Source organism: Mastomys coucha, unplaced genomic scaffold, assembly GCF_008632895.1.
Source record: "Mastomys coucha isolate ucsf_1 unplaced genomic scaffold, UCSF_Mcou_1 pScaffold15, whole genome shotgun sequence".
NCBI lineage: Eukaryota > Metazoa > Chordata > Mammalia > Rodentia > Muridae > Mastomys > Mastomys coucha.
The window spans coordinates 104,871,622-104,891,742 of record NW_022196897.1 but is presented as its reverse complement, the minus strand read 5'-3'; the positions used below and the strand labels follow the sequence as shown (position 1 = coordinate 104,891,742).

The 20,121-nt window shown below is 52.1% G+C and overlaps 2 protein-coding genes, 1 long non-coding RNA gene and 1 other non-coding gene across 14 annotated transcripts in view; 3 read left to right on the top strand and 1 right to left on the bottom strand.

Annotated features, from left to right (window-relative positions):
• The window catches only part of Ltk (leukocyte receptor tyrosine kinase), a 9,432-nt gene extending 2,716 nt beyond the window's left edge, over positions 1-6,716 (top strand). For 3 of the 5 annotated variants that reach the window (XM_031371531.1, XM_031371532.1, XM_031371530.1), the window contains 13 exons: positions 1,796-1,894; positions 2,480-2,632; positions 3,070-3,165; positions 3,427-3,619; positions 4,084-4,174; positions 4,286-4,350; positions 4,533-4,662; positions 4,753-4,850; positions 5,024-5,116; positions 5,209-5,310; positions 5,457-5,591; positions 5,670-5,760; positions 5,893-6,716. In XM_031371531.1, the coding sequence (XP_031227391.1) occupies positions 1,796-1,894; positions 2,480-2,632; positions 3,070-3,165; positions 3,427-3,619; positions 4,084-4,174; positions 4,286-4,350; positions 4,533-4,662; positions 4,753-4,850; positions 5,024-5,116; positions 5,209-5,310; positions 5,457-5,591; positions 5,670-5,760; positions 5,893-6,225 (1,679 nt within the window). In that variant the 3' untranslated portion in view covers positions 6,226-6,716. The remainder of the gene's footprint in view (positions 1-1,795; positions 1,895-2,479; positions 2,633-3,069; positions 3,166-3,426; positions 3,620-4,083; positions 4,175-4,285; positions 4,351-4,532; positions 4,663-4,752; positions 4,851-5,023; positions 5,117-5,208; positions 5,311-5,456; positions 5,592-5,669; positions 5,761-5,892) is intronic. The other 2 variants (XM_031371534.1, XM_031371533.1) reach the window with 2 other exon arrangements.
• A 53-nt stretch (positions 6,717-6,769) lies between these two features.
• Itpka (inositol-trisphosphate 3-kinase A) lies at positions 6,770-15,406 on the bottom strand. Its single transcript, XM_031371529.1, has 7 exons — positions 14,888-15,406; positions 8,725-8,821; positions 8,433-8,649; positions 8,132-8,336; positions 7,812-7,913; positions 7,478-7,549; positions 6,770-7,364 (listed from the first exon to the last, which is right to left on the bottom strand). Exons 1-7 carry the CDS (start codon positions 15,368-15,370, stop codon positions 7,161-7,163), a joined length of 1,380 nt encoding a protein of 459 aa, XP_031227389.1. The 5' UTR covers positions 15,371-15,406; the 3' UTR covers positions 6,770-7,160.
• On the top strand, positions 14,924-19,912 carry LOC116090732. Of its 7 annotated transcripts, XR_004118800.1 has the most exons (5): positions 14,924-15,037; positions 16,435-16,582; positions 16,711-17,134; positions 17,435-17,555; positions 19,819-19,912. It is a non-coding gene; the product is annotated as an uncharacterized LOC116090732 (long non-coding RNA). The 7 variants fall into 7 exon arrangements; XR_004118799.1 differs by having other exon boundaries at positions 16,435-16,838; XR_004118796.1 differs by having other exon boundaries at positions 16,435-16,838; positions 17,430-17,555.
• LOC116092722 lies at positions 16,841-16,969 on the top strand. The gene has a single exon (XR_004119444.1). It is a non-coding gene; the product is annotated as a small nucleolar RNA SNORA44 (small nucleolar RNA).
• Positions 19,913-20,121: the final 209 nt, after the last annotated feature.

Genomic DNA, 20,121 nt, shown 5'->3' with positions numbered 1-20,121 from the left:
GTGGCACGCTCGCCTGTAGCGCGGTGCTGGAGGGCAGAAGGATTCCAAGCTAAGTAACTTACGGAGTTTGAGGCTGGGGGGGCTACAGACTGGTCTGGTTTTGTTTTGTTTTGTTTTTAAGACAGGCTATCCTGGAACTTCCTCTGTAAACCAGGCTGGCCTTGAACTCACAGATATCCACCTGCCTTTGCCTCCCAGGAGTTGGGATCAAAGGTGTGCATCAACACCGGCCAGGCTGGTCTTGTTTTGTCTTTTTGTTTTGTTTTGTTTTGCTTTGTTTCTTTTTGTTTTTCGAGATAGGGTTTCTCTGTATAGCCTTGACTGTCCTGGAACTCACTCTGTAGACCAGGCTGGCCTCAAACTCAGAAATCCGCCTGCCTCTGCCTTCCAAGTGCTGGGATTAAAGGCTTGCGCCACCACTGCCCGGCTTGTTTTGTCTTTTTCAAAGGGCCAAACTATCCATGCTTGGTCGCACCTTTCTTTAATCATAACTACTGGGGAAGCAGAAACAGGCAGATCTCTGAGAGTTTCTCAGAACCCTGAGAACTCTTAAGGAAGAGCCCAAATCAACTGCAAATCACACATGCAATTAAATCAAGTACCTGTTCCAAAACAAATTCTTACTCTGCCAAAGTCTAAGGAAATTCAGGACCAGTCTTGTTAGCATGCTGAGCTGGGAAGGTTAAGAGCAAGACTGGTTTAAGTCAGTAGTTCTCTCTCTCTCTTTTTTTTTTCCTGGTTTCTCTGTGTAGCCCTGGCTGTCCTGGAACTCACTCTGTAGGCCAGGCTGGCTTCGAACTCAGAAATCCGCCTGCCTTTGCCTCCCAAGTGCTGGGATTAAAGGCATGCACCACCACTGCCTGGCTAAATCAGTAGTTCTCCAAGTGTGCTTATCACAGAAGTTATTAGAAATAAAAATTCAGGGATGAAATCTGGGAAAATGTTGATCAAACATTAAATGAAACTTAATTAGACAAAATGAGTCAATTTAAGTTATCTTTAATTCAATACACTAATCACAATTAATACTAATATTTTTGGTTCTGTCAGTGTAGGGGATAAAATCTAGCCTGTGTTCAAACCCAGGGCCTTGGGCATGCTAGAGAAATGCTCTCCCACGAGGCTACACCCCTAGTCTCAACAACATGGCTAAGAGAGTATTTCTGAGGTGTTCTCGCTACAAACAATAGTTTGTTAATTTAAATGATTGCACAATGCTTGCACATTTCAAAGTATCATATTGTACACAATACAACACAGTTTTTATTTTGATTAAAACTTAGTTACTAAGATTCATTTTAAAGAGAAATGCACGGCCAATCTCCAGAATCTCTGACAGCAGGGGAGGTGCTGGCCATCTGTTTTAACTGGTCCTAAGACGCACTAGGGTTTGGGATACTGATGCAAAGAAATAGAACCTCTGGTCTATCAGGACTGTACTGTTCATAAATACTTTACCATACATCTTTGTTCACACAGGAATGGAGTTTGTGGGCTGAACATCCCTCATTTCACAGCCCAGTATGTACTCTCAGACAGGAGCTCAGACAGACCAGGGTCCCAGCCAGGCTAAGCCAGGTCTTTGGGTTCCAGCAGAACAGTCAGTCACCCCTTCTCTAGCACCTCAGTAGCTGTCTGACAGTGTCATTGTAGAGAAGGCCACACAGGATTTACAATGGGAGATCCATAGCTTTCCTGTTGGTCATAAAGCAGCTTCCACACAAGGCAGCTGGGGGCTCCTCCTCAACCCCTGTCTCCTTTGTATAGTTAAACCTCCATCACTCTCCACTTCAAGGTGGTGATACTTCTGAGTCTGACCTCCTCTGGTCTGATGGGGAAGATGGCACATCCTTTGTCCATCCCAGTGGCGAGCTCTACCTACAGCCTCTGGCAGGTATTTGCCCCGAACTCCTGTCTCTCAGCCTGGCCAGCCATCCTCCTCAATCCCTGGACCCACGAACTTACATAGGTACCATCTGCTCCGAGCTGTGAGATTCCCAGTTCTTAAATGGCACAGGAACATTTGAGAAGCACCTGTGAGTTGCAATTCTAGATTTAAGTACGGGTATTCCAGACTGCTAGGCAAGTGTCCATATTATGAATTCCCTCCAAACACTTTAGGGCTCATGGGTCCCAGAAGATGTAATGCACAGGCTTGACTGATGTCCCTAGGCTGGGCCAGCAAGATGGCTCAGCTGGTAAAACCCTTGCCTCTCAAGCCTGATGACCTGAAACCACAATAGAAGGAGAAAAATGGATTCTGACTTCACAAGCATGTGCTTGCATGCCTTTGTCTATCTCTGAATGAAATCAGTCAACAAAAAAGAAGTCCCCAGGGCTTTGACATCACCCTGTGTGTTGCTGCAGTTGGGACCACAGCTTACTCTACATTCCTGACTAGAAGTAGTCATGTGGCTGGAAAGTCCTGTATGTCCCACCCCCACTTCCCACCCCACCATGTCTATTCTTTTACTCACAGTCACAGAGGGCCATGGGGAAGTGGAGATCCGAAAACACCCCAACTGCAGTCATTGCCCTTTCAAGGACTGCCAGTGGCAGGCAGAGTTCTGGACGGCTGAATGCACATGCCCGGAGGGCATGGAGCTAGCTGTGGACAATATCACTTGCATGGGTATGTCTTCATACAGCATTGGAAATGGATCGGGGCACAGTCTCCTGTCAGGAGCATGTAGGCCAGTGTGGGAGGCAAGACGGATATTTAGATATAGATATGTATCTAAAAATGGCAGTTGCTATGGAAGGTATCGAATAGTTAAGGGGCTCTTGCTTTTGTCTAGGACAACTGTGGGTGGCATCATGGGAAAGTAAACACTGAGATAGGGCTTGAAGCATGGATAAGATTTAAGGGTACCCAGACATGGTAGTACATACCTGTGATCCCAGCAGTGGGTAGGTTAGAGCAGAACTGAGAGTCTGAAGCCAGCCTGGGTTACTGGGAGACCTTGTCTCAAACACAAGACAAAACAAAACACAAGATAAATGAGAAAAATACCTGAGGGTAGAGGGACAAAGGAGCCTCCCGCTGGAGATAATATTCTTTCTCCCTAGACCTGCCAACCACCACAAGCCCTCTGATCCTGATGGGAGCTGTAGTGGCAGCCTTGGCACTGAGTCTCCTTATGATGTGTGCAGTCCTATTTCTAGGTATGGGCATCTAGCATGGCTGATGCAGGCTGACCCTTCTCTACTTGGCTGTGATGGGCTTCTTCTCTGTGGTTCTACGTTAAATGTGGCTGATGTCATGGCCCTTACCCCCACTAAGCAATGGTAGATTCCTCTCAGCTTTTAGGAGTAGTTCCGGGGAAATGTACATTTGAAAGGACTTTGGGAAAGGTATTCTGGGCCTGGGAGAGCAGTGTGGGCCTGATGGACAGGTAGATGGAATACCTCTCTTGTCACCCACAGTGAACCAGAAGTGTCAGAGCCTGTGGTGGACCAGGCTGCCAGGCCCCGAGCTTGAGCTGAGTAAGCTTCGAACCTCTGCCATCAGGACGGCACCCAATCCCTATTACTGTCAGGTGGGGCTCAGCTCTGCCCAGTCCTGGCCTCTGCCCCCAGGGCTCACTGAGGTTTCCCCAGCCAATGTCACTCTACTCAGGTGAGTCCTCGACCTCCTTCTGCGATGGTATGCACCTCGAACCCCCCAACCCATCCTTCCTCCTTTCATGATGCATTATGAATCCCAGAGAGCATCTGACTTAAGTCCCTTGTGCAGAGGCAGTTCCAAACAGCAAAGCAACATGGATAGGGCCGGCTTTTGCCCTGATTCTGGGTGCAGAGACCTGGGGACATGACTGTTCTGGAGCCCCCAGCTTGTCTTTCTCCCAGAAGGGTCTGCATTAGCACAAGGAGAGGCTTTAGCCTACATTAGGACCATGACGCCGGCCTCAGCTCTGTGTGTCAGCATTAGCTTGTGTCTGAGAGCATCCATGGCCCAGAGAGAGCTCAGAGAAGGTCACCTGGACCTATGGGGTGGGAGCCAAAGACATAAAGGGGCATTGCCCCCTCAATGGACCTTGTTTGTCTATGCCATCCTCTTCCTTCCATCTTGTCCTCTTATAGAGCCCTTGGCCATGGTGCCTTTGGGGAAGTGTACGAAGGACTAGTGACTGGTCTTCCTGGGGACTCCAGCCCTCTTCCTGTGGCTATCAAGGTGAGAAGGGGTAGGCATATGGAAGGATGGACTGATGCTGGAGCCTTTGTTACAATCTCCCTCCTAAAGCACCCAGCCAAAGCTCAGGGGTGCTCTGCGTTCCCTCCTTAGACTCTGCCAGAGCTCTGCTCCCGTCAGGATGAGCTGGACTTTCTCATGGAGGCTCTGATCATCAGGTGCACCCCAGGGCAGGCAGGAGGGTGTGGTGGGAGGCAAGACCTGCCTACAGGAATAGCCTCTCCACTCTTTAGGGATGGGAGGCAGCATTTTAGAGCACAGAGGTTTTCTGCACTTTAATTGGATCTAGAACATGCTTATCTCCCCACTGGTGATGGGTATATGCGCCATTTCCACTCAGCAAGTTCAGCCATCAGAACATTGTACGCTGTGTGGGGCTCAGCTTCCGGGCTGCCCCTCGCCTCATTCTGCTGGAGTTGATGTCTGGTGGGGATATGAAGAGCTTTTTAAGGCATAGCAGACCATACCCGGTAAGGCCCTTCTGTGAGCTCCCCAGACCCTCCTAAGATCCCACTTGCACTAGGATCTGGATCAGCTGATGTGCCTTCTGCCCAACTCAGGGTCAGCTCTCACCTCTGACCATGCAGGACCTATTACAGTTGGCCCAGGATATAGCCCAGGGCTGCCACTACCTGGAGGAAAATCACTTCATTCACAGGTTGGAAGCAATCTTGACTCAGGAGACCCTTGGCCCACTTGTCCCCTCAGCACATCCCTCTCTATATATACAAACCTCTCTATATATAAACCTCTTTAAAGGTTTTTAAAGAAACGTATCAGAGAGAACCAGAGCTCCTGTGTTCTGGCATGAGTATTTTGTCTGTTTTACAGAGACATTGCGGCCCGTAACTGTCTGCTCAGCTGCAGTGGAGACAGCCGAGTGGCCAAGATTGGAGACTTTGGAATGGCAAGAGATATCTACCAGTGAGCAGGAACTGCGGAGCTGGGAAAGCTGCTGGTCCATGGAGGCTGGTTTGACAGCACTGGAAAAACTCAGCATGTTTTCTCCTTCATAGGGCTAGTTATTATCGCAAGAGGGGCCGGACCTTGCTCCCAGTCAAGTGGATGCCCCCAGAAGCTCTCCTGGAGGGCCTTTTCACATCCAAGACAGATTCCTGGTGATAGCATCCCCCCCCAGCCCCCGCTGTGCTCCCCTCCTCTGCCCTGAAGCTAATCTATCCCTTCAGGTCACTTCACATGACAACAGGGGACAGACACTACACCACATGATGGGTCTTGTTTGTTCCTTCCACCTCTGATATAGGTCTTTTGGGGTCCTGCTCTGGGAGATCTTCTCACTGGGTTACATGCCCTACCCTGGACATACCAACCAGGAGGTTCTAGACTTCATTACCACAGGGAACAGGATGGACCCTCCTAGGAACTGCCCTGGGCCAGTGTGAGTTAACAGTGCTGCTCCGGGAAGGAGGGAGGCATCTCAAGGTTTTGGGAGGCACAAACTCCTGCCTCTCCCTAGGTACCGAATCATGACCCAGTGCTGGCAGCACCAGCCTGAGCTCCGCCCCGACTTTGCCAGCATCTTGGAGTGTATTCAATACTGCACTCAGGTGTGCCCCCCCCCCCGACCCCCAGCTCCCAAATATCCCTTTGATTCCCTCTAACTACCCTGGTTCTGAAGGGCAGGAAGAAAGCCATAAAATAGCCATGTGGTTCCCTGTTCGCCAACTCTCCCATTACAGGACCCTGATGTGCTGAACTCACCCCTGCCTGTGGAACCAGGGCCCATTCTAGAGGAGGAAGGGGCCTCTTGGCTGGGAAATAGGTCACTGGAAGGTCTTGGATCTCCAAAGCCCCTGGAGCTGAGTTCCCAGAACTTAAAAAGCTGGGGAGGAGGCCTTCTTGGTTCTTGGCTGCCCTCTGGCCTCAAGACCCTCAAACCCAGATGCCTCCAACCTCAGAACATTTGGAACCCCACCTATGGCTCCTGGACCCCAAGGGGCCCCCAGGGTGAAGATTCAGGCATTGACCTCAGCAATGGCTCCTCCTCAGGTTCCTTTCCGGGCATTCTGTAGCCTCTGCCCCCGTGCCTGTGTTGCATGTTCAGGCATGTTTCAGGGATGTGCAAGTGGCCTGGCTTTCCCACACTGGACACCATCCCAGACCCTCTTGGGGAAGGGACCAGGCTACTTTCAGTCTTTGGTCTTTGGAACCAAAGGCCATCCACCCACTGCAGGAGTCAGTTGGGAATCCTCGATTGTCCACTCCCCATAAGAATCTTTCCTTGCCGGGTGGTGGTGGCGCATGCCTTTAATCCCAGCACCTGGGAGGCAGAGGCAGGCGGATTTCAGAGTTCGAGGCCAGCCTGGTCTACAGAGTGAGTTCCAGGATAGCCAGGGCTACACAGAGAAACCCTGTCTCGAAAAAAAACCCAAAAAAACCAAAAAAAAAAAAAGTATCTTTCCTCTAGCCCATTCCAGTGCTATAAGTGTTTTTTGTAATAATAATAATGATTATAATTATTATTATTAATAATAATAATTAATAAACCCTTTCTAATTCTCCAGTTCTCTGAGTGAATGTGAAGGAGTCTGGAACTGAGGAAAAGAGAACCAGAGGTGAAGGGGAGGAGGCTTGAGTTTTATTAGGAAGGGTGTCCACTGTAGTGTAGGAGTTAGACCAGTAAGTCTAGATACCTGTGAAGTACAGTTATGGATCAGGACCCTCTGGAGAGGTGCAAAGCTGCTTGAGAAGAGCTGCTGGGCTGGGGGAGAAGCCCATTATTTCCTTCCCCTCCTATAAGTTAGTGTCATTCAGCTCTGGGAAACAGGCTTGTCTGGTCGCCAACTCCTGATGTACTACACCCCCTTAGTGGATGGCACCTGGTCCTGCAGGACCATGTGAACTGCCCGCCCAGCGGGGTTCCAGTCTCTTGCCGGCATGCATGGTGGGGATGCAGCCACAGGTCTGTCTGACCAGCCGGCCCACGTTGAGGGAAAAGGGCCCAGCCTCATCTCTCAGCCAGGTTGGCCAAGATGCCAATGAGATTGTCCAGCCCCAGCAAATAGCCGTCCTCACGGTTGCCCTCCTCCCAGGGCCTCCGATGATCCAGGATCTGGCCATCGGGGAGAGGCGTAGTCTTGCCAAAATCGATGAGCCACACACCAGCACGATGGCAATGGTCATGCACGAAGAGGAGTGAGCTGCCAATCACCTGCCGACCCCCATAGCAGTCAGGCCATTTGCCTTTCCCAGAAACACGCCCCTCTCCCCCATTTTCAGTCTCATGAAGCACAAACTCAGACCCTGAGCCCACCCACCTCTTACCTCGTGCCGTCTAAAGAAATCAGAGATCTCCAAGGTATCCCGGATCTGCTGTAGGCGGTTCAGATACCTCCTCTGGAAGAGTCAGAGTGGACAGATTCATTTCACACCAAGAGCGGCTCTACTGACTCTGAGAAGTACCATGCATTTATTTCAATTTGCCTAGCAAATACTGCAGCGGGGGAAGTCACACCCACCACGTGGCTCACACAGGAGAGGAGGGAAAACCACAAGGGAACTGCTACCACTGGGGGTAGCATAGGGGAGGGCACTAGGCAAGAGGCATCCTTGTAAACAAGAGTGCCCAGACCTCAGGGCCCAGGGAACCTCCTCTCACCAGCACTTCAGCATCTCCTTGCATGAACTCCTCAAAGACTCGAGTCACTTGCTCTCGGCTTCGCGTAGTTTTGAAATCAGTGCTGCAAGATCCATCGGCTTTCTGAAGGAGGTAGGCAAGGAGTGTCAGAGACCAGGACCCATCTGAGGGGAGAGAGGATCATGCAAAGGGCAATGGTACCTCCCCGGGGTCTTAACCTCTGGGGATCAAGAAATGACTAGCAGAGGGTGTCTTTTTTTGTGACGGTTGAGGCAGGAGGTCAGGAGCACTGAAGGTGGGGCAGAAGAAAGGCCATGCAAAGTGAGGGGAGCCGGACCCACCTTGATGCCCTCGATTCGGAAGCCAAGTGTAGTACTGGAGCTGATGCCTTCGCGCCATTGCATGTAGCGTGGCTTGGTGACGGCGCGCTGAGCATGCTCCTCCTCAGTAGGTGCCTCAGGGTCCACTGCCAGCATCTTCTTATACATGTCCTTCCGCAGCTTGGGCCGTTCCCGGGCTTTGGTCAGTTCCTCTTCCAGGTAAGTTCTGTGAGGTGCGGGTAGGGGCCAGGGCACGTGAGCTTTTATCCCAGTCCTTGGTTCCCCCAACTGATTCTGCCTGACAAAGAGAGGGGACACGAACCTGACACCCATCTTGCAGTCAAGCACACAAGGCCCATCAAAGCCATCGAGCAGGTCCTGTAACTGCAAGTAGCTTTCACCATCCCGCTCGACTACGCCATGGAAGGCTGGCACACACCCACGCAGCACGTCAGCCATCAGCCGCACCAGGCAGTAGTGTTCAGGCTCTGAGCTGCGCTTCAGGATCAGGCCACTGGTGCCCGCAGCTTTGAAACTCCCTGCACAGGGGCACCAGTTAGGACTGCCCACGCCGCTCTGTCGTAGCAACCTCACCCACCTGTAATGATGCTCACCTGTGTGCCCTGCTAACTGCACCCAGGAGTAGCGCTTTTTGAAAGGACTCATGACAGGCAGATTGACCATGGTACGGATCTTCTGCCAATGGCTTTTCTGAAAGCAACAAGTCCAGGTCTACAAGTCAGCATCTCAGTACTGTCCCTCTAGAGCAGGAACTCAGCTTGGTCCCATCCCACGAGAAGCAGCTGAGGACATTCATCGGAGCATTTGCTATCCACTCATTCAGCTACCTACCCAAGAAAAACGTATTGCAAGCCAGTGTTGTAGGTGCTGAGACAGGCAGAGAAAAGGTCGTTCTGGCTACTTGAATAGTCTGAAAGGAGCCAGAGATTTAGTACCATAAGGCTCAGAGTTAAATCTAGCTCTACCATTGAGTGGGCCGCTGTCAAGGTTTTTGAACTTAGTGAATCACTTGATACTAATTGTGAGATCTTTTATGGAGACGTCTTGAGTAAGCCAGGGATGGAACTAAAAATCTGCCTATGTAGAAAATGCTTTTGTGTGTCATCTTTTCTTCATCTGTGAAACGGGGAAACAATTATGCTTTCAGCAGTGTTGTAAATGAATGAACTGAGTTTGAATCTCCTTCATCCAACTTCTGGAGAGAACTGGGCCAAACTTACATACTGGACTTACTCACTTGGGACCTGGTTTTCTCACTTAGGAGGGCACACCAACCACAATCAACCCTTCAGACAGGACCAGGGAAGAGAAGCCAGCCTGCCAGGGCTTGTAAAAAAAAAAAAAAAAAATGGCCCGAGGCTCCCTAGGACCCTCTAGCTGCTTGGATCCCACACACTAGACAACAAAGTCAAAAGCCCAAGGCATCTTTGGCTGTCATCTGGATCAAGAAGCCTAAGGTCCGATGAGGAAATGCAAAGCAGAAGGCCTGGAGAAAACTTCAGGTCAGGGCAGGCATTTGGGCTGTTAGCTCTTGCCTCATGGCCATTACTCTGCCTTCCACTCAATCCTGGCATTTCCACCTTCTACCCCAAACTCAGCAGCCCCAGGTCTGCTCCTTGACGTGCGTGGGGTGGCTCATATATGTATCTTGTTTGCAGCCTTGTCCCATTGATGCTTGTCTTCCTAGAACCCAGGAACCAGCCTCCTTGCCAAAGGGAAGAAATGAGGTCGCTTAAGTAGCGGAATTCTATTGAGCAGAAAGCCTTGCCTATGGAAGAGGTGGAGCTGGTAGGGGGTGAGCAGTCGCTTCAAGTGGGCTTCCCTCACTTCCTAGCTCAGTGCCATTTTTCTCTGGGAGGTGTAGCAGCTGCCCTAACACGAGCTACCCCACCGTCTACTGATGCCTGCTGCATCCCTTCTCATCTTCCCACGGTCATCACTGCTCTCACTTTCCCAACATGGCACACTAGGGCGTGATCACATGTCCAATCCTCGGGGATCTGGGGGTGTAGCCAGAAGCAGCCCACTAGAAACATGACATCTTTCAAAACTCCTTTTATAAGTCTTTAAATACATACGAGGTTTGCATTTTGCTGCATAATAAATCCAAGTTTTATTATAAAACTCCCTTCCTTCCAAATCCCCATGTAGCATGTGGATTTAGCAGAGCCATCCTAACCGTCCTAGACCTCTTCTGTCACATCCCATTTGGGATTCCTGGTGATCTCGATGCCCACACACAGCATGGCTGGGAGATGGGATCAGTCCCACTACACAAGGAAATCAAGGCTTGCAGAAATCAGCATCCTCATGCCACTTATGGGGTTCCAGACTCCCACTTATGCTCTTGATCAGCCCAGCTTCCTCACTGTGATCCAGTCATCTAGCAGCTCTTATATTTTGGTTCTAAGGGGTCAAGTGGGATACCACATGACAGCTTTTACAAGGTGAAACATTTATGGTAGAGGGTATTATGAAGGTTTTAATCTCTGAGTTGGACTCAGGGGCCTCCTCTTACTTCCTTTAAGGGTGAAAGGCTTGGGTGGTTTGAAAAGCCTAACAAAATTTTGAGGGAGGGTGGGGCAAGAAGAAACTTAAATGGGGTACATTTAGTTCTGTAGTTATCCTGGTGGGAGGACCAGCTTGGGCTGTGTGAGGGAACTTCACCTTCCTTTGGGAGGTGTGTGTGTGTGTGTGTGTGTGTGTGTGTATGTGTGTATGTGTGCATGTCTGTAGCCCAGGCTGGCCTTGAACTCAGAGATTCAGAGACCTACTTGCCTCTACGTCCCAAGTGCTGGGATTAAAGGCTTGTGCTAGCACACCCGGCTGGGGTTTTGTGGTTTCAGTGAAAGGACTCAATGGAGGCCTCCAGAAGCCAGTTCACTGGACACGGTAGCACAGGGCTGTAGTGCTAGCCACTTGGGAGGCTGAAAAAGGAAGATTATGTGAACCCAGGCATTTGAAGCCAGGCTGTGAAACACTGAGATAGGTCTTTAAATATATATATATATACTACTACTACTTGGCTGACTGGTTAATACGTGATACCAGTGTCAACTTGTCCCTGAGCTGCTATGAAATGGAGCCGCTGTTCCCCACTCTCCCTGCCTTGGCTTCTGTGAGTCTTATACGAACAAACAGTAGCAGGTTCTGACTGTGCAGGTAACAAAGGGCTTCCCTGCCCGCTATCTCAGCAGAGCCTCCGAGACAGCTCCTCACAGTTCTTATAACAAAGTGTCACTCCCTTGCCAATAGCAGATATGGCCAAACATGGATCCAGCTGATGGAAGCCAACTCACTGTCAGCTTCCCTCTGAAGAGGGGCTCCTTCTGCAAAGAAAGCAATGCATTCACAAACAAGTACATCCAGAAAGCCTGCTAGACAGTCACTCTTGGGTTGGTGGGTGGGTGAAGACGTTGGCTCATAAACAACATCTGGGAAGGTATGGTCCAACCCTGCCTACCTCAAGGAGAGACTGCTTCCACCAACTGTAGGCTGCCTGGACATTTGGTACAAAGGCCAAGGACCCTGGTGGACATCTGCTTCTTACATCAGCCCAGACAGCCTATTCCCTACCCGACTGCATCCTTTGCTGTCCTTGGTTTCTACCTCGTTCTCTGCCTCTATAACAGAGGGTCTCAATCTGTGGGTCTCAACCCCTGGGGAGGGACAAACAAACCCTTCACAGGGGTCGTCTGACCATCAGAAAACACAAGATATTTACACTATGATTCATAACACTAGCAAACTTACATTTATGAAGTAGCAATAAAAATATTATGGCTGGGGGCCACCACACATGAGGAACTGCATTAAAGGGTTGCAGCCTTTGGAAGGTTGAGAAGCACCGCTCTATAGAGTCACCAATCCTGGTTGAAATTTCTGCCGGCCCAACCCCCTCCCCACGTTCCAATTGTCCTGTCAAACTAGCACTCCCTGTGGTGACGGTGGGGAGAGCAACCAATTTAAATTTACTAAATGATTTGCACTAAGGTATAAGTGACCCACGACTTCACCTTCCCATGGGCATTTGCTTTTTAAAAAGGAAGTCTGTTAACCTAAATTCTGCTCTATAATTAGTGAAAAATGATGTGTGGGGGTTCTGAGTCCAGGAGGGGACAGCATCCAGGTCTCCTTACCTAGCCTGAGTTATTGAGAGAATAAAACCAGATGAATAAGAATCAAAACACCCTCTCTTCTGCTAGGGTCACTCCCACAAATATCTGAGGCCTCAGAGTCACAACACCTGGCCTTGGTGTAGCCTAGGCCTACTTCTCTCCCTTAGTTGCTCAGCTTTTCTTGTTCCTGAATTTTCCTTCTCTCAGAGAAAAGGCCACTGGAGGGAGCCCAGCCCATCCTTCATGTCCTGCTCTGAGCAGGCTGTACAAGTGCCTAGGAAGTAAAGGAAAGGTCGTAGAGCCTGGCTGAAGACAGGCAGAGCCTTCTAGGGCCTCGGGACGGGTGAGAGATGCTGGCTGGCTAGGCAGCAGCCCTACAATGCAGGCACCATATCTTTCCCCGGGTGCATCCTTAACGGTCAGTGGGACCCGCTCTGCTTCCTGACCGGGGAAGCCCTCAAAAGCCGGCTGAGCAGGCGTGTTGTGGGGCCTGCTGCGAGGCAAAGTCCGTTCCGGGCCCTTCCACGCAGACGCAGGCAGCCTCTGTCAACAGCTCCAGGCTTATCTGCAGCTCCCGAGCTGTTTGCCTTCGGGGAGGCCCCGGCGGGCTGGGGGTTGGGAAGCCTGGGAGACAACCTGGGAGTTTGAAAGGGCTCTGAGAGGCCACCTGGACCTGCTCCTGCAGGCTCCCGGAGAAGGAGGCCCAGGGTGGGAAAATTAGAAGATTTGCTGGGAACGGCTAGTTTGGGCTTCTCCTGGATGTCCTGACCCCTGCCGGAGCTACCTACACTGGACCCAGATTTAGACTGCGAGTCCTCCTCCGCACAGCCTCTCCCTGAACACTTAGGGGGTCCTGGAGGGCGGAACGGGGAAGCGGGCGTGCCTGCGCCCCTGCCTGGGTCCTCCCAGCTCTCAGCGGTCGCGCCCTTCACTGGGGCCCGCCTCTCGGGTGTCAGAGATTAGAGCAGGGGAGTGGCCGATCTACGGTTCAGGTTCTTTAGAGGCCCTCCCACTGCGCACAAGCCAATGTCTTGGGGAGCCTCGGCGAAATTCGCCTCAGTACACAGTCTAAGAGTCGCCCCAAGAACGATCACCATACCCGATCGTACTCTCACTTGACAGGACGAAGGGCGCAGCGGACTCATGACTGAGCTCCCGCATCTACACCTGACGACAGGAACTTGGGGAGGGACTGCATCCTCGCTGTGAGTCCTCCACCCCCTTTTCTCTTTTGTATTGTAAGTCTCTGAGTCACAGTGCTACTTCCAGTCCTTACACTGCCTCCCTCGCTCGGGCCAATCCTAGTGTGCAGGGATGCTGGCTTCCAGAAGGCCCAGGCCACACCTCAGCGCTCTTCTCAAGGTGTCTAGGCAACCCGGGCGCGCGTCTTACTCTCCAAGTCGCCGGGACCAGGCCTTCTGGGCAGAGCGGGACGTCCCCGGTCTTTCTTTTTCCACTCGAGGAACGCTTGCGTAAAATGCATCTAGAGCAACGCTGCACAGTCCACAGGCAGTTAGTTTAGTTATCTGGCCATAGTTAAAACAGGGGAGATTGCTGAAACAGGAGGATCGCAGGTTCAAGGCCTGAATGGGCTATAGACTGTTTCACTGTAACTAGTGAACTACTAGTGTAACTAGTGGCAATTTAGTATCAAGAAAAGAAGGGCTAGCCCGGCAGTGGAGGCTCACTTCTTTAATCTCAGCACTTGGGAGGCAAAGGCAGGCAGATCTCTGAGTTCGAGGCCAACCTGGTCTACAGAGTGAGTTCCAGTACAGCCAGGGCTACACAGAGAAACCCTGTCTCAAAAAAGAAAAAAGAAAAAAGAAAAAAGAAAAAAAAAGAAAGAAAGAAAGAAAGAGGGCTAGGGATGGTTGCTGTGTTTGCTTACTGTGTTTGAGGCCCCGAGTTCAACCTCCAGTCAAGAAGGGCCATACCACGAATAATGACTTCGCCTCACCCCGGTTAAATTGGTCCGGGAAGATTCACACTACTACAGACAGAGACTAGAGAGTTCCTGTTAGCCTCAGTTTACCTTCCCCACGACACTTAGGAGCAGTAGGCCAGGGCGGGGGCGGGGGGGGGGCGCAGCAGGTGGATCTCGGTTCCGCTCGGTTCTACCCCCGCGCCCCTCCCTTCCCGCGTCCACGCGTCGTGCGCGCGCGCGGAGAGCAGACGGTAGCAGCTCCGGAGCAGAGCCAGGAGCTCCGCTCCACTCCCACTCAGGAGAGGGAAACCGTGGCAACGGCGGGGGTGGGGCCGCGGCACCGAGAGGGGGAGGAGAGGGAAAAGCTCACGCGCCCCTTTCTCTCTAAGGGCTCCTGGGGCAAGGCTACCCGGCTCTGATCTCTCCAGCCCCTACCTGACAGTTACCCAGGTCCGCCCGCCGACCCTTCGGCTCCCGCTCCGTGGGTCGCGTACTCCTCAACCTCCTTTAGACGCCCAAGCGCTCAGCTACCATCGCCTGCCTAGCCCCCGAAAAAGAACCAAGGCGAGAGGTCGTCCTGGGGTCCCTCTTCATCCCCACGTCCCCTGTGCCCCCGCTTGGGCTCTTGGCGGGGGACGCAAGCCGGTCGGAGCGGAGCCGGGAGCGGAGTCCCCGGCGCGCAGCCCCCGCTGGCCCCGCCCCCGCGGCCCGTACCTGCCCCACGTCCTCGCTGGTTTCCAGCTGCACGTTGCCGCGGCTCCGGCTCTCGCTGTCGCTCAGCAGATCGTCCTCCGAGTCCTCGAGCAGCGACGAGGAGCCGGTGGAGGAGAGCGACGAGGTGGAGAGGCGGCGTGGCTGCTGCAGGTGCGACCCCGCGGCGGGGAGCCAGTTCCCCTCCCGATCCGGCGGCCCGGGGCTGGCCGGGGCCACATCTTCCTCGCTTGTCACAGTGAGCTGCGGGATCACCGGGGCGGGGGGAGCGCGCGGGAGCCCGTTGGGCACTTGTCCCCCACGCCGCTTGGCTCCGCGGGCCCGGGGCTCCCCTGCGGCGGCTGAGGCGGCGACTGCAGCGCAGCGCGCCTCGAAGAGCAGCCGCAGCTCCCCGACGCTCCGGCGCGGAGCCCGCTCCAGCCCGGGGCTGCAAGGCCCCGCGCCCCGTGGCCGCGCCATGCCCGTCGGGCGCCCGGGCAGGGTCATCTCCCGACACCCGAGCGGCAGCCGAGGCCACCAGCCCGCGGCGCGGCGGGGACTGGAGACGCTCAGCGCCTGGGGCTTGGGACTGCCCCGGGGCGGAGCCTCGACAACGCCCGCCCGGCCCCGCCCCGCCCCGGCCGCGCCCCCCACCCACTCCTTTCACTTTCTGAGAAAGCGCGGGCCTCCCGGGGCCCTGGCAGCTGCAGGAGGCTGGCAGTGCCCCGAGTGTCGCGTGGAAGACCCAGGTCGGGCCCCCGCCTTATTTCTCGGCCTGCCCTCAAGGAGGCTGGAGGGGCCTGCCCTGCTCCTGAGCCCTGTGCCCTCCCGCGGCTTTTGAGGGATTCCTACAGTGGGAACCAGAGGTCTTGACCAGCACAGGAAGAAGCTGCACCCGTTCCTTCACTCGCTTCCTCGGGCTCTTTCCCGTGTTCCAACCTTCCTGGTCAAAGTCTTTTGAATCTCTGGAGCTTTTCTCTGGCCTGGGCCCCTTAATCCGGAGTTCAAGGCCAGTCAGCCACCCCCAAGAAGCCACACCCCAAGGCGTGCGCCCAACTAGTCTGTGGCTAGGGTCGAGCTGAGTCTGCTCTCCACCCCCATCCCTCGAAGCCACTCCACTTCCCAGCGGGCAGAGAACAAGGTCAAGAGGCGGAGCCTGACTCTCTCCAAGTATCGCAGCCGGTCCTGGCCTGCATTTCCACCGCCCCTCTCCAGCCCCCCACTAGCTGGAGGTGCTGTTTCTCCTCCTCTTCCCTCTCCCGCCCCTTTGGAACTTTGTGGCTTCAAAAAGAGTCCTTTCCCCTCTCTGTAGTGCAGCTGCCAACTCTGCAGGGTTGCTGTAAGAGTAAAATTTTAGAGATGGGTGTTGAGTGCGAAGCTCAGTGGTAGAGCACTTGCCTAGTATGTGACAAGTCCTGGACTCCATGCCCAGCGTGGAAGGAAGGAAAAAGGCTTGATGCTCCAAAACGCGACTGATTTTTAGTGTTGCAATAGACGGCCATTGTCTCGGGCCACCATATCTTGGATGGAAATGTACGCTTACTCCTATTCATCTCCCTATCTGTAAACAGAAGAAAACCTCACATGGCCTAGAGTTGTGGCTGCACGCTGAAAAGAAAACACCGATGTAGAAGTTCAGACCCTGCAAATCCTTCTTGTCATCCCTGGAGAGATGTGCGGACTCTGCTTGCTGGTGCTCAGCTGAACTGCAAGGCTACTGTGAGCAGAAGCCAGAATCGTCTTGCTGTCCCCTAAAAGGATCGAGGGCCCTGTCATGGAACACCAGAGCCTGGGATTGTTGGAGCAGGCCCAGGGTTATGTATGCGACTTGCCTTTTCTCTCTTCAGCCAGAATTTAAGATGGTTCAGGAGAAGAAATGAGTGTTGAGAGGGAGAAGGAGAACCTTTGGCAAACAGAAAAGATCCCTAGAGGAGGAGAAGGAGGAAGAGGAGGAGGAGGAGGAGGAGGAGGAGAAGTAAGCATGTTTCCAGGGGCTGTGGCTGCTTGTAGCCATGGGATCTCCAACTGCTTGCCAGAGTAATGGAGAGACTTTGACAGCCCAGGTCACTGCAGTGCCTGCAGCTGCCACTCAGCTTCCCTATATATTTTGGCGGGTGGGGAGGGAAGGGGGGGGAAGGGCAGAAGTGTGGAAGGAATGAAAGCAAAAGAGAAAGAAAACCACAGGAGTCTGAACACTTACTCCTCCGTGGAGAGGTCAAGAAAGAGCATGGACACATGGAAACGGACATGGACAGAGTTTCTGGGGCAGAGGTGCGCGTGTCTGAATGCTTGAGCCCAGAGCAATGCCAGTCGGTAGTGGGGGAATTCAGAGGAGCTGTCCTGAGAGGGTAGACCGGGAAGAGGGAGGAGGGAGTATGTTACTGGGTCCTTGTGTGCCAGGCAGTGTGTGGGCAATGCTGGAACAGTAGGCTGAAGGTCTAGCCTAGCTACAGAGAGAAAACCCAGGACAATTCTTCCTTGTCCAGGGCAACAGCCATGGGACAGAAATATAGGGATGGAAAGGCCTGGAAATGGAATGAGCAAGAATATCATGTCCTTGCCCAAGTTCAGGTCTACCATACCGAGAACCAAAGACCGCTGCTGTGGGCTATGGCGAATGCCTGTGCTACCTTTGTTAGGACTCCATTAGGCAGAAGGAGGAGGACCAGGGATTCAAGCCATCCATCCACAGGTATCAGCTGGCCAGCCTGGGCTACATGAAACCATTTCTCAACAGTAACAACAGTATGTGCTGTGTAGGTGGATTTTGTTGGATGGATAGGGACAACAGGGAATGTGTGAACTCAGAGCCTTCAGAGGCCTTCAGTGCATCCCATCCCCCACTTACATTCCTGAAGAAAAGAGGAAAGGGACTCAGCCAGAGAGTTGCTTAGGGCACTTCTCAAACCCACAGCTAGGGAGTCCTGGCTAGGCCCCTGATTTCTATCACTCTGTGTTATGTTAAATTTCTCCCTCCCTCCCTCCTTCTTCTTCCTTAAATTTCTTTATATAAAATCTCATTCTGGTGCCAGGCTGTCCTAGAACTCACTGTGTAGACCAGACTGGCCTCAAACTCAGAGATCTGCCTGTCTCTGCCTCCCAAGTAATGAGTTAAAGGGGTGCCCCTCCATACCCAGCTTGAACTCACTATGTAGTCTATCTTGGCCTCAAACTCCAAGCAATCCTCCTGCCTGAGAATGGGGATGCACCACCACAGCTAACAGGCTTTGTTCATTAAGGGACTTCTGGTTTTTTTTTTTTTTTTTTTAAGATTTATGTATTTATTATATGTGAGTACACTGTAGCTGTCTTCAGATGCACCAGAAGAGGGTGTCAGATCTCATTACCGGTGTTTGGAAGCCACCATGTGGTTGCTGGGATTTGAACTCATGACCTTCAGAAGAATAGTCGGTGCTCTTACCCTCTGAGTCATATCTCCAGCCCCGACTTCTGGTTCTTTATACAGTCAAGCAAGAGTCTGTTTCCACCTACCTCAGGCAGAGAGGGCCTACTGAGGCAAGGCCTGGATAGGCCATAATAAACTAATAAATAGTAAGCTTCCGAGTCTAGTAATCCTCCTGCCTCAGCCTCCCAATACCAGGGCCTCAGATGTAAGGTACCATGCCCAGCTTCCTCCACTTTTTGATGCTTGGATAGAAGGGATGTGAAGGAAATCAGTTTATGGAGTATGTTGGTGGTGGGTGTGGCCTCCTGTGTGCTGAGAAATAAAGGGGCTGGAAAGGAACAAGGGGCATAGAGCTGGGCCACAGAAGAGTATGTCAAGGTTTTGGGGGTCCTTGAGGAATCGCTCTGAGCTAGGCCACCAGAGTCATTCTGCTTTGGCCACAGACCAGCTTACTGTCATTGAAAACAAAGTTTTGTTGTTGTTGTTGTTGTGTTGTTGTTGTTGTTGTTGTTTTTGAGACAGAGTTTAGATATGTGGCCTAGGCTGACTTTCAACTTGTAATCTTTTTATTTGTTTTTTTTGTTTGTTTGTTTTATGTATGTGAGTACACTGTAGCTGTACAGATGGTTGTGAGCCTTCATGTCGTTGTTGGGATTTCAATTTTTAGGACCTCTGCTCGCTCCAGTTGTCCCAGCTCACTCCAGTTGTCCCAGCTCACTCCGCTCACTCAGTCCCTGTTTGCTCTGGCCCAAAGATTTATTTATTGTTATAAATAAGTACACTGTAGCTGACTTCTGACTCACCAGAAGAGGGTGTCAGATCTCATTATGGGGTGGTTGTGAGCCACCATGTGGTTGCTGGGATTTGAACTCAGGACCTTCCAAAGAGCATCTTGCCAGCCTTCAACTTACAATCTTTCTTCTTTTTTTTTTTTTTTTAAGATTTTATTTATTTTATGTGTATGAGTACACTGTAGCTGCACAGATGGCCATGAGCCATCATGTGTGTGGCTGCTGGGAATTGAACTCAGGACCTCTGCCAACCCTGCTCGCTCCACCGTAATTCACTGCAGCTGTCTTCAGACGCACCAGAAGAGGGCGTCGGGTGGTTGTGAACCACCATGTGGTTGCTGGGATCTGAACTCAGGACCTTCTGAAGAGCAGTCAGTGCTCTTACCCGCTGAGCCATCTCGCCAGCCCCTCAACTTACAATCTTGACTCAACCTCCTAAATGTTGGGATCACAAGCATGTACCACCACAACCAGCTTTCAACCTGTTTTCTTGAGGCATCTCATGGGGTAGTCCTCCTATACCTTCAAATACTAAGGTGCCTGAGTCCTTTCCCTGTCGCTTAGCCATTTGGACTCAGTATGTGTGAGGGCTGTGTCTCTCCTGGAGGGCAACAGCCATGGGACAGAAATATAGCGATGGAAAGGCCTGGAAATGGAATGAGCAAAGTGAGGGGTGTGTGCATGTGTGTGTTTGTGTGTGTGTGTGCATGCGTGCGCCTGTGTGCTCAATTTATTTCTATCCTCTGCCTCCACTCCAGGTGCTGAAGCAAAATTACTGCTAACTACCCCCACGTCTATCTGGTCCTATGCAGTTTCTAAAAGCTTCTTTAAATTAAAAAAGCCAAACAAAAACCTTTCTTTTGTGTGTATTGGTCTTTAGCCTGCATGCCTATCTGTGTACCACATGGGAATACCCCGTGTTCACAGAGGCCAGAAGAGGGTGTCGGATCCCCTGGGGTTGGGGTTACAGAGAATTGTGAGCTGCCATGTGGGTGCTAGGGATCAAACTTATGTCCTTCTTAGAGGACTCTCACTGCTGAGCCATCTCTCCAGCTCTCCTA

Excerpts from the sequence above, each read along its gene's own strand:
- Itpka (XM_031371529.1), bottom strand. The coding sequence starts at position 15,370 with ATGACCCTGCCCGGGCGCCCGACGGGCATGGCGCGGCCACGGGGCGCG. Across the intron at positions 7,550-7,811 it reads AAGGAGATGCTGAAGTGCTG|AGGAGGTATCTGAACCGCCT; the intron begins GTGAGAGGAGGT and ends TGACTCTTCCAG. Across the intron at positions 7,365-7,477 it reads ATTTCTTTAGACGGCACGAG|GTGATTGGCAGCTCACTCCT; the intron begins GTAAGAGGTGGG and ends GGGGGTCGGCAG.